Consider the following 12,074-nt stretch of genomic DNA (forward strand, 5'->3'; position numbering starts at 1 on the left):
AGGGAGAGCTTGAAATAGTGTACTGATATATATGTATGTAATGACCACTGCTAGATGCTTCATAATAAAGAAACTGTCTTATCCATCTGCCGTCAGCTCCTAGCACAGAGATATTAAGTTCAGTCAATGAACTAAAAGATCTCCACTGGCTGGCTAATATTAACACCATAGGGCTCTTAGGTAACAGAGACTACCAGAAATGATCCCACTGGCCTAATAAGAATCCTTTTCTGAGAAATGCAAACATGGACACAAACACCTGTAGTTATAAACTCAGAACAGGATATACAAAACTCTATAATCAGATTGATTAGATTTATTTGTACTTTATCCTGATTTTGGTATAGAAGACTGAATATACCACATTTAAGAATTAATCTAGTAAGGGCGCCTGGGTAGCTCAGATGGTTAAGTGTCTGCCTTCGGCTCAGGTCATGATCCTGGAGTCCTGGAATCGAGTCCCACATAGGTCTCCCTGCTCCTTGGGAGCCTGCTTCTCCCTCTGCCTCTCTCTCTCTCTCTCTGTCTCTCATGAATAAATAAATAAAATCTTTAAAAAAAAAAAGAATTAATCTAGTAAGAGACATACAGAACATATGCAAAGACAATTACAGCACTTCACTGTCAGAAATAAAAGACTTGAATAAATGGATAAACATATCCTGTCACTGGTTAAGTGGACTTCATGTTAGTGAGAACACAGTAGCAAATAGGAATAGGAAAGAAGATCAAGTAATGTGTGCAGTGATTCTCACTCATCCCTGCGTATTAGTTAAAAGTCCCAAGTTGGGGGGCATCCGGGTGGCTCTGTAGGTTAAGCGTCTGCCTTTGGCTCAGGTTATGATCCAGTAGTCCCAGAATGGAGCCGAGTCAGGCTCTCTGTTCAGTGGGGAGTCTGCTTCTCTCTCTCTCAAATAAATAAATAAAATCTTTAAAATAAAATAAAAGTCCCAAGTCGGGCCCCATGCAGACTAATTGAGTAAAAATCTGAGAAAGAGTCTAGATGATTCTAACGTCAGCCAGGGTTGAGTACTAGAGTGATAATAAAGGAAAAAGGAAAAAGTTTTAATGGAAATAATTGAATTGAAAATATATTTCAAAACTTAAAATATTACAAAACATTTCTGATAGTAGGTTAAAAACAGAATAGATGTGTAGGGTAAACCCTGACAGTTGCTTTTGTAATACAAGTGCCTCATTTAAGCTTTGGTGAGGCATCCACTTCAAAGACTCATCCTCTTCCAAGATAACTATCTCAAATAAACATAGCACCAGCCACAGACCAAGTAAAGAACCAAGCCACCTCTCCCAAATGAGGACTCCCTTGTTTTAGAGATCTTGGTTAATTTCGATAACTAACCATCTGGGCCACTTGTTTTCTTTCTCTCTTCCCATGCTTTACATTTCCATTCTTACATTTTAAATTCACCAATAAAGAGTGAGCCCCCAAAGCCCTAGGCCCCCCATCTTCCACCCCCAATAAAAGCAGAATTCCAGGCCAGGGTAATCTCTTTCTCTCTCCCTGTGACTTCACTTTGTGGGCCCAGGTATGCTATGTAATTTCCAGGTCTTGTAAGTAATAATGTTTCCCCTCCAAAGGTTCCTGATAGTTATTGCTTAAGGGCTAAAGGATGTCTTGCAATCATAGTAAGAACCGCAAGTACTGCTCCAGCCACAACATTGGTTATTGATAGGCTGAGACCAGCCTAAAACAAGATGATGAAAACAGAAAAAAAAAAAAGTCAAAAAATATAACCCAAATCTGTTTAGTCCCAGTAAAATAAAGTGTTAAAATTATTTTTTCATTTACTAAATGTTGTTGAAAAATCACACCATTGTTGAAGATTTACACTTTATACTATGTTGAAAAATTATTCTTTTTAAAAACAATTTTAACGTGGAAGATAATTTTTTAAAGGGAGTGACATTTTAAAAAATAAGGAAGTGGTATTTGAACAATTAGACTTACTTCCCAAGAACTGTTGGAATTCCAAGAAAAACAAAAAGAAAATAGATCTATTACTGGATAATTGTAGGCTGTCCAATGGATAGAAAGATGTTTGAAAGCTCATTGGTCATTTAGGGCTTATCCAAATAAAGGGGCAAGTTTCTCCAAAAAAACCCTGCTTTCCTTTACAGTACCATTGCAACCAAGGGAAAATTGCATTTCTGAAGCATTTCTCCCCGTCAAATTTGAAATGGAAACTGGGAGCAAGAATTTGTACTCTGTTGCAAAAATTGTTTTGTCTAACCCCAAAGAGAGAAACTGAATGTACTCTTGCCTTGCCAAGGTGAAGGACTCAACCCCAGCTGTCTGTCAGACCCTCCCAAATTCTCTGCCACAGACTGTTTTTAAATGGGCCAAGTTACAACTCAGAGGGCATGATTCTGCTCAGGGTTGTAGGCAATGCCTTCTCTGTTCTATCTTGGGAAACAGGTTTCTTCACTTACCTGAGGGAGTGAATCTATGATTTTCTGCCTGGTTTCTTATTTTAGGAGAGAGCCAAAGACTCATTCTGGACCCTGGAGGCTTCTGAGGCTTCCCCTGCTGGAACTTGGTTCAAACACAGTGGGGAGTTTTCCCCAAGAAACTATCCAAGCACATACCTCGTGCTTTAAATGACAGTATGAGGAGATTTGGATGAGGAAAAAATGTCCTAATGTCAACGGATAGTTTAAATAGGGAGATATCGCTAGGCCACCTGACCCAGTGGGAACGTTCTTGATAGACTCCTTTGGTTCAAAAGAACTTATTTTATGTAATACACAGACTTATCATAAAGATGCATCTGCTTAGAATCTAGGAAATGTCAAACAACCAGGCCTTGTGAAGGAGGACTCATATAGAACTGGGTCTCACAGCTGGAGACCCAAGAACCAGAATCCAAGGCAGCTCTAAGAACCTGAGGAACTATGGATGCGGGTTTTTACTCTAGAGCTCTTTTATGAATGGGCTCAGCTATTCCCCAAGCAGCTGTCTGCATCTCTGTTTCTGTCCACTTTTGTGCCAGCTCCAACTGGCATTCTTTCTTCTGTATAATTTTCCCTGCTTCATGGTGTGCATCCTCACAGGTCCTGCTTTCTCAGAACACTGGACCCTCGTGGCCCCTATTGTACCTCATCACCACTTCCTTCAAGCTTCACCTTTCACTGCTAACTACATCATTTCCTCAGTATTTCTCAGTTCAAAGCCTTGAAGAATTTGATTATCCAGATCATCTTCTTGCCCCACGACATGTCGTAAGACACTGGCCAACTTAAAGTTAGCAGTTCTTGGGCAGTTGCCCAGCCCTGGTTATGCAGAGTGCAAAATGGGCTACCAAGGGGTGCTATTTCAGTAGGAGATATGGGCCAAAGAGTCTTTCTTAGAAAGGGTTGTGGCGTGGCTGGTATATGATCCATATGACAAACATATGGATGGAGGAATGGATGGATGGATGGACAGACAGGAATATTGTGTCCTTAGAGAAGTAAGGCATGATTGATTAGGGGGGAGAGGGAGATTTAATGTAGATTTCACAACTGAGCAAAAAAAAAAAAACCCTGCAAAAACAAAAAACCCTCTGCATTGGTTTGTTGCAATATATGAATGAGATCCAACCCAAATCCTTCGGAGCTAAGTAATGAACAGATCCTAGTTGGACTAGCTCTTAATGTCAAGTCATTCTTAGAGAAAGAAGATGAATTTCCCTCAAATTCCTTCATACACTTCTGGTCTGGTGTAGGGCCTGGTCTTCTCTAGCCTTTGCTTATTAGAATTTCCCAAATTTTGTCTCCTAAATATGGCAGTCATGTAAAATACTTAGAATGGTACCTAATTTGTAGTAAGCAATGAACAAATGAGCTATTAGTAGTAGTATACTGTTCGTTCATTGAACGTATCATTTGGCTCCATGTAACAGAATCCTAAACACAGAGGCTTAACCAACTAAGTGAACCACTCCTATTATATCTCTCAATGAATAAATTAAAAATCCCTGCCCTCACTTAATAAGAAGTTTGGAGACACAGATAGCCCGGGGCTGGGATGGCAAACCACAACGCCATCAAGGATCCAGTCTCCTTCTGTCTTTCTGTTCAGCCCTCAACATAGGGTTTTTATCTTCGTGTTCATCACCACAGTGAGCAAATAGTCCTCATCCTTCTTCCTAGTGACCCTAATCATACTCCAGGGAGAAAGGGGGAAGAAAGGACAATGCCTGTATCAGGAAAGTTTCCCCCAAATGCCCCAACAGTCTCCTGCTTATATCTCATTGTCAAAAACTACCTCCCTGCTATCTGGGGCTGCAAGGGAAGCTGGGCACACTGCTACTGTAGACAAAATCAGGATTCTCTTGATCAGGAAGAGGAAAATGGATATAGGGTAGAAAACTAGCAGCATCAGGCTTACCTATCCCAAGCACTGAGTACTCCACAGTGCCAGCCCTCAAAACCTGGTGGGATAGAGGTAAACCAGCAATTGAACAGCATGATAAAGACCATGAAAGAGGTGTTTATCATGCGGGCACATAAAAAGGACATCTAATTGATATCTGAGAAGTCAGGAAAAGGCTTGCTGAAGGAAGTGATAGCTGAGACATGAAGCATGGGTAGGTTGGCCAGGGAAGAGTGCATGTGCTGAAATTCAGAGGTAACACTAGGTCTTGTCTGGAAACAGAAGTAGTTTCCTACTAGCGGGGAAAAGAGTAGAGAGTGATGAGGTTGGAGGCAAACAGGAGCCAGAACACAAAGGACTTCAAAAGCCATTTTAAGAACTTGGTACTTATCCTTGGGGAGAACCCACGGAGTCAAATTTTGCGTGCTAGCTTTTAAAATTAGAGTGGAAAAACCATTCTATCTACAGCAACTATCTTTAAGTGCCAGTGGATTTGCTGTCCTTTCTTAATGCATCCGGAGATCCACAAATTCACGTAGGCTAAGTCCTCTTACCTCTTACAGGGATTACCCTCAGCAGCCCACTGCATTCAGAAGCTGGGAGTTATCTTTGCTTAAACCTCATTAGCATTTTGTGTTTCCTCTCCAAAATAATGCTGTGGGGTAAATTAGGCTTCTCCCAGAAACACTGCCCCTATCAGGAAGAATTACTTTTTGACTATTTTCTTTATTCAACATTCATGCTCAAACATCTAAGAAGTGTTTTTTGTTTTGTTTTGTTTTTTAACAATCAAGGCTTAACTATTAGACTAAGTACACACAGGTATCATGAGGAACCTAAGTGATCTCTAACATTTGATTAGCTCACATAACTCCAGGCAGAATACTCATTTTTCTTGATTTGCTGTGAGACCACATGTTGGACTAATCTCCCAGGTTACAAGTTATCCCTGGACGGTCTTAAATAGGTAGCAGGGCACAGCACAGACTACTGTATGGCACTGGGTACATTATCGCACCATTTCCTAAACTGGCTATCTTTGAAGCAAAATTTGAAAAAGAGAATGACCGGAGTACCTGGCTGCGTCAGTTGGTAGAGCATGCGGCTCTTGATCTTGGGGTTTTAAGTTTGAGCCCCACGTTAGGTATAAAGATTACTTAAAAAGAGAGAGAGAGAGAGAGAGAGAGAGAGAGAGAGAGAGAGAGAGAATGACTTACTGGAAAACTTCCTTTTTATTACTGCATTTATTTGGTATTATTTGTCTCTATTTAAATCGGCTTTTCAAAGACAAGGGAATTATAATATTCTCTAATCAGCTGAAATCAGTCATTTGCCACCCACTCTCCACTCCCCATTCCAGATTCTTTTTTTGGCATGTAGCTTTTTCACCTTTCAGCATACTATATGCTTATATGCTTTACTTCCTTACTACTGTCCATCTCTCTTCACCACATAGAAGTTCTTGAAGAGCAGGTATTTTTTATGTTTTGTTCAGTGATGTATAGTATTGGCTAATAGTGCCTAGAATATGGGAGACAAACACTTAAGGATTTGTGTTTCTTCTATGGCTATCTTCCGTCCTGCCAAGGAAGAGCCAAACTCACCTTTGAACTTTTGCATTCAGCTTCTTCTCCCTCTCTTTCTAAATCCTACCTATCCTTCAAGCCAACAAAATCTACAATTATTGCTTAAGGCAGCAACTATATTCAAGACACTGTTTCAAGAGGCAAATCAACTTTCAAGAATAGTATGCCTTCCCTTTCTCTTCATATTTGAGGGTTTAAGTGTCATTCATCACAAACTAAACATACTAATATGCATTATACTAAAAGTCACTGATTGCCACAATCGCACACTTTTCATGTTACATTGGGATGATTCAGGCATCCTACTAACATAATTGGATTAGCTAGATAGTATTTTAGCAGACCTGAAATTCTGGAAAAGCTGTTATGAATCCTTTCCAAGGACTGTTTCTAAATTCCCTCCTGAGCATCAGGAAGATCTTATATTGAGTCTTACTTTTTGTTGAGTCCTTTCAATTGAAAAGACACATGCAAGAAAAAAAAAAAGTATCAACTTTCTGTCAGGCACCATTCACTTTAAGTCCTATAGAAAATCTTTTTTACTGCTGGCCCTAAGAGATTTTTCCTTTTTAAGACTAGATTATAATCTCCACAAAAGTAGGTTTTATCTATCACTATCCCCAACAACTAAGACAGTATCTGACCGACAGTAAGTACTCAAAAGATCTGTTGAAAGAACAGTGCACATTTTATACTTTTATTGCTCACTTCTAAATGCATAATCTGATGAGGGTACACATACTGAAACATAGGCCTACCAACGACCCAGTTGGTCAATCTAACTGTGCCAGAGCCAGGTGGCTTGTTTAAATCATCATGGTAGGCAGAATCCTAAAATGGCTTTCCAAGACGTCCTACTCTAATCCCTTAGACTGTGAAGAGGAGACATTACATCTGTGATGTTACCTTACCTGGCAAAGGGGATTTGGAGATTAAGGCTATAATCATTTGACTCTGAGTTAATCAAAAGGAAGACTGTCATGGTAGGCCTAATCTGATCACAAAGACCCTTTGAAAGCAGAATCTGTCTGGTTTATAGCAGAAAAGGAAGTCAGATACCAAGAATGAGAATTCAATACACTGTTGCTAGCTAGAAGGAGGGGGCCATGCGCCAAAAAATGTGGGTGGCTTCTAGTTTAGAGTGGCCTCTGATAACAGCAAGGGAATGGGCACATCAGTCCTATAACCACAAGGATCTGAATTCGGCTAACAAACTGAATGAACCGAGAAGCACATTCTTTCTATAGAGGCGCCAAACAAGAGCTCAGCCTAGCTGACTTGATTTCAGCTTATGACACCCCAAGCAGAGAACCCAGTCTTGGACTTCTGACCTACAGAACTGTAAAACAATAAACAGGTATGATTTTAAGCTGCTAAACTGTGGTAATTTGTTAATCAGCAACAGAAAACTAATTATGATCATCCTCTACTAGGAAGTGCTTTCTCTGCAATGACCGAATTCTACAATGATATGTTTTTTACTGATTCATTTGAATACTATCATGCAAGCCTTCCTCTGCCTTTCCCAAATTTATTTTACTGTTTTTCTTTTCATTCCCCATGGAAATACTGTCCAGGAAAATTCCACCCAAAATTAGTTTTTGCATATGAAAACAAGATAAGTTAAGGTACCAAGGAGAAAGTTTCTTTGGACAGTATGCAGCTTATAATTATTGCCATCTTACTTGTTAGGAGCAATAAACCCCACAAAGAAAGGGTAAAATCATCAATGACCTAAAAAGGTCCACGTTCTTGCCAATAAATTTGTAAAAAATCAAAAAGATGTAATACAAATCAAATCAGATAATGAAACTGTATTCAAATTCTCTTGTTAGAACTTATTATCTCAACCTGGAAAACAATCAAATAAATATGTACACTGAGTCAGAAAATTATTTTAATAGTTACAAAAACATCTTTTTTTTTTTTTTTTACAGAATCAGTATAAAATAGCAGTTGATTTCTCCATAATTATGAGAATTATTTGTACTTAAGGTCTTGGCTAAGTGGGGCCGAAATCAACAAAAGGTCTTGGACTGTTGGCTCAGAAATCATCCTAGGAAGCCCACCTTGTTGATGTCTGTCATGCTTAGCTCTTATGAGATGTCCCGGTCCTTTTTAAAAAAAAAAAGTATCTTTTTATTCATTCTTTGGAGGCTTGAAGTGAATTCGGCAGCGTTCATTAAACACCTAAGATATTTAAACAGAAACAAAAGTCGTTGAGTCATCTTGTATAAATCAAGCCTGGAACTAAATTAAATTTGGCATGGTTCAGGAGGATATAACCATTTTTATCCCAGGTCAACAGATTTAGGGAACAGAAAATTTTCCTCATGAGTTCAAAGTGACTTATAGGCGCTAAGAATACAGAAGACTTTGATATCCATTTATAAGCCAATTTTGATTTTTTAATAAAATTTATATTATTCAAGGAAAAAATCATCACAAGCTAGCTTCTTTAGTAACAGTAACTAACAAACATTTTCATTACATATTCTGGACAGTTAGACAAAAATATCTAAAATGATTTAAGATAAAGCTTTTTTCCCTCTTTATTTTATTTTTTTTTAGATTTTATTTATTTGAGAGAGAGAATGAGATAGAGAGAGCATGAGAGGGGGGAGGGTCAGAGGGAGAAGCAGACTCCCTGCTGAGCAGGGAGCCCAATGCAGGACTCAATCCTGGGACTCCAGGATCATGACCTGAGCCTAAGGCAGTTGCTCAACCAACTGAGCCACCCAGGCGCCCTCCCTCTTTTTATAATGTAGATTTTCTTTAGATACCTGTTGTGATTTTCTAAATGAGTATTGGATCTTGGATCTTTTTCACAAGTAGGTAAACTTGAAGAGAGATCAGGCCTTTGCTAAATCGTGTAAATTTATAAAATGTTTTGTTCTATTTACCTTGCTTCCTAAAAATCTAAACAAGTAACATATCATAAATGTTAAAAGAACATTTTTCAGTGTCTGTCAATATGGGACTGTGTTAAATAAAAATTTTGGTATAGCCATTCAATGGACTATAATGCAAACATAAAAGAATAAGGAAGGTCTGTGTGTTCTGATGGGAAAAGATCTCCAAGATATAGTAAAGAAAAAAAAGTGTGGACAGTGCACTTTCATAGATGTGACAAATGGGAAACAGACATACATAAAATTAGAAAAGGTGCAAATACCTAAAGCATGTATCATTTTTTCAGAAGGAAAGGAAAGGAGGTGGCTGAAAGGGAGGAATGAGAAGAATTTTTACCATATTTCGTTTAATATTTAAAAAAAAATTTAATCGTGCCTAAAAATTTTTAAGTGTCCAAATAAAAAATTATAGAAATCTAAAAATTTCTTCTTAGAATTTACCCTCATACTTCACTGACATAAGGAACAAATTATTTTTAAGGTTAAGAAACAAAACACACAAAAAACCTATATTGGACACTGTGGACTATCATAAAAAAATAAAAAAAATCTACATAGGGAGCTTTTATGGTACTGGTATTATTCAATCTCTTAAGCTGGGTGGTAGATACATGAATGTTCATTTTATTAATATTCCTTAAATGCTATGTTACATACTCTTTGATATGTGTTATCTCACAATTAGAAGAAAAAATGTAGAAATTATATAGACTCTTTCTGGCCCTTTCATCTTATAGCTCATTTCTTGTCAGTTGCCAGCCCTAACATTTCCCTTAAGTTCCCAATGCTCAAATCAGAGGCTTCAGATTAGTGGCCCTGGCACCCTGGGTGGGATGATACATATGACTTGGCCAAACTTCTCCAAATCCTTTTCCTAAATGCCTTCCTAACCACTTTTGCTGACCTATTGCACCATAGCTGCATTTTTTTTTTTAAATCAAGTAGGGAACCTAAGTTTTTGTAGACTGGATGGAGCACATTTTCTTTAAAATTAGAATCAAATCTAAAAATGCTTCACTTGAGGGGTGCCTGGGTGGCCAGTTGTAAGCATCTGCTTTCGGCTCGGGTTATGATCCCAGGGTCCTGGGATGGAGCCCCACGTCGCACTCCCTGCTCAGCGGGAAACCTGCTTCTCCCTTTCCCACTCCCCCTGCTTATGTTCCCTCTCTCACTGTGTATCTCTCTGTCAAATAAATAAATAAAATCTTTAAAATAAAATAAATAAAAAAATAAAAATGTTTCACTTGGGGTGCCAGTCGGTTAAGTGACCGACTCTTGATTTCAGCTCAGGTCTTGATCTCAGGGTTGTGAGTTCAAGCCCCACTTTGGGCTTCATACCAGGCACGGAGCCTACTTAAAAATAATTTTTAAAAATAATAATAATTAAAAAATAAAAATGTTTCCCTCATCCCACTACATTTGACATATATCAACCTCTCCACTGGGTTTTTCAAACCAGATATTCATTGTACCCCTCCCCTATGCCATCCCAACAGTAAATATCTCTCTGGAGAACATAAATGAAAAAGTAACACCAGAATCTTTCAAGTAGCAAACACCTTCTCACATTGGTAGAAAAGGCAGGAATAGGAAACCCTGGCAAAGCGGACAGAATAAAGAAAAGTGATAATACGGCAAAGAAAATCAATTTGTACTTTGCAATTTATTCATAGTTCTGCAAGTTGGGACGTTCTAGTTTGTGTTCAGTTAACCTCTCTCTGTGTTTAACCTCATTCCATTGGTCAATTTCAAAGGATGAAACAGAATTTTCAGTTCATTCCTTCAGATTTAATAGATTATTTCCCTTCAGAAATCTTTGAATTTTTAGAGAAGGGTATAGAGCTATACCATTTCATACAACTAAAGTCAGCATTTTATGATTTTTGACTACAGGTAAAGTTCTGGAATCCTGGTCCCCCAATCTAATTCCTATTCAAAACTACACAGGTGGTAATAAGGAACATGTGAACCAGGGAGCCATAAAAGGCCCTATTATCAGATATCAGAAAAGTTATGTACAAATAAGTTCCATGATCAATATGTTAGAAAGCAAGCAACTGCAAAGGGTAGCTAATGATATGAAAATTTATGCAAAGTAATAGGGCTCAAAAAGGCTAATTTTAACAAATAACACCACTGAAGTTCTAAGTTAATTAGTAATAACCCTAAATAACAAGTATGTCCATAATTAGTATTAAGAAACATACAGAATGTCTCCAGTTCTGTTACCATGACAGGTCATACAATCTACCATATGACTGTAAAGCTGATTTTTATAAGCTGGCTCTATTTGGATGCCAACTGCACCCTTTCTCAAAGTTAAAACCTTCAGTTGCTTATAAATGAAAGATGTCTAAAAAGGCCCAAGGCACTCCTTACTCCCCCTCCCTTGGTTTCCCTTTGCTAGTTCAGTTTCCTTCATAGTTCTCTCCAAGAACCAGCATTATTTTATACCTTCCAGCTCCTGTCATTTACAACTTCTTCAACATTCAGTTCTGACTGCATCCATTTCAACTGTAAAAAGGAAAAAAAAAGTCAGTTATGAAAATTCAAATTAAAGAACTAAAACTAAATTCTATTTATAGTTTCCTAATAAAAGGAGCTCCTGCTGCAACATTCTTTGTTAATGGTACCACCTGGGCTAGATCTTGGACACAGCCCATTCTCCCCATATCTAATCAGCTGTTAAATCTTCTAAAGCCATGGTTCTCAAACATATTATAATCACCTTGAGAGTTCTTAAAAAAAAAAAAAATGTCCAGGTACTTCACAAAAGGAATACAAATGGCCAATAAATGTATTTTTTAAATGTACAATCTTACTAATGTTTAAAGAAATGCAAACTAAGCCATAATATGGCAAAAATTTTAAAAAATGGGTACGTCTGATAAAATCTACTACTAGTAAGGATATGAAAAAATATACACTCATATACATTTTTAGTATGGAGGGCAATTTGGTAAGATTTATAAAAACATAAATTCACATGTCATTGAACTCAAGAATTCTAGTTCTAGTTACTGATCCCGTAATAGTGATTTGCAAAGACAGCACAGACGAATAAAAAGGAGAAGGAGGTGGCAATCTAATTTGGATGAAGAAAAAAGAATCAGGAAGAAAAACAAAAAAGAGAAAGGGAATACATAAGGCCCAAAAGATCTAGAAAGGCATGATCTTTCACCTTGAGCACACAGCCAGAGG

General features: G+C 37.9%; 1 protein-coding gene across 2 annotated transcripts in view; it reads right to left on the minus strand.

Annotated features, from left to right (window-relative positions):
* The window catches only part of MIX23 (mitochondrial matrix import factor 23), a 38,399-nt gene that overhangs the window by 6,479 nt on the left and 19,846 nt on the right, over positions 1–12,074 (minus strand). The window contains exons 4-5 of one of the 2 annotated variants that reach the window (XR_015769396.1): positions 11,328–11,387; positions 8,031–8,151 (exon numbers count right to left, since the gene is read on the minus strand). Coding sequence is in view for 1 of the 2 variants with exons in the window: in XM_028110493.2 (XP_027966294.1) it covers positions 8,101–8,151; positions 11,328–11,387 (111 nt within the window). In the remaining variant the exon portion in view is untranslated. Of the gene's footprint in view, positions 1–7,836; positions 8,152–11,327; positions 11,388–12,074 lie in introns of those variants that run through there. The other variant, XM_028110493.2, reaches the window with a different exon arrangement.

This window comes from Eumetopias jubatus, unplaced genomic scaffold (assembly GCF_037043125.1).
Source record: "Eumetopias jubatus isolate StellerSeaLion01/CBP00866 unplaced genomic scaffold, mEumJub1_p1.0 scaffold_1, whole genome shotgun sequence".
NCBI classification, from domain to species: Eukaryota; Metazoa; Chordata; class Mammalia; order Carnivora; family Otariidae; genus Eumetopias; species Eumetopias jubatus.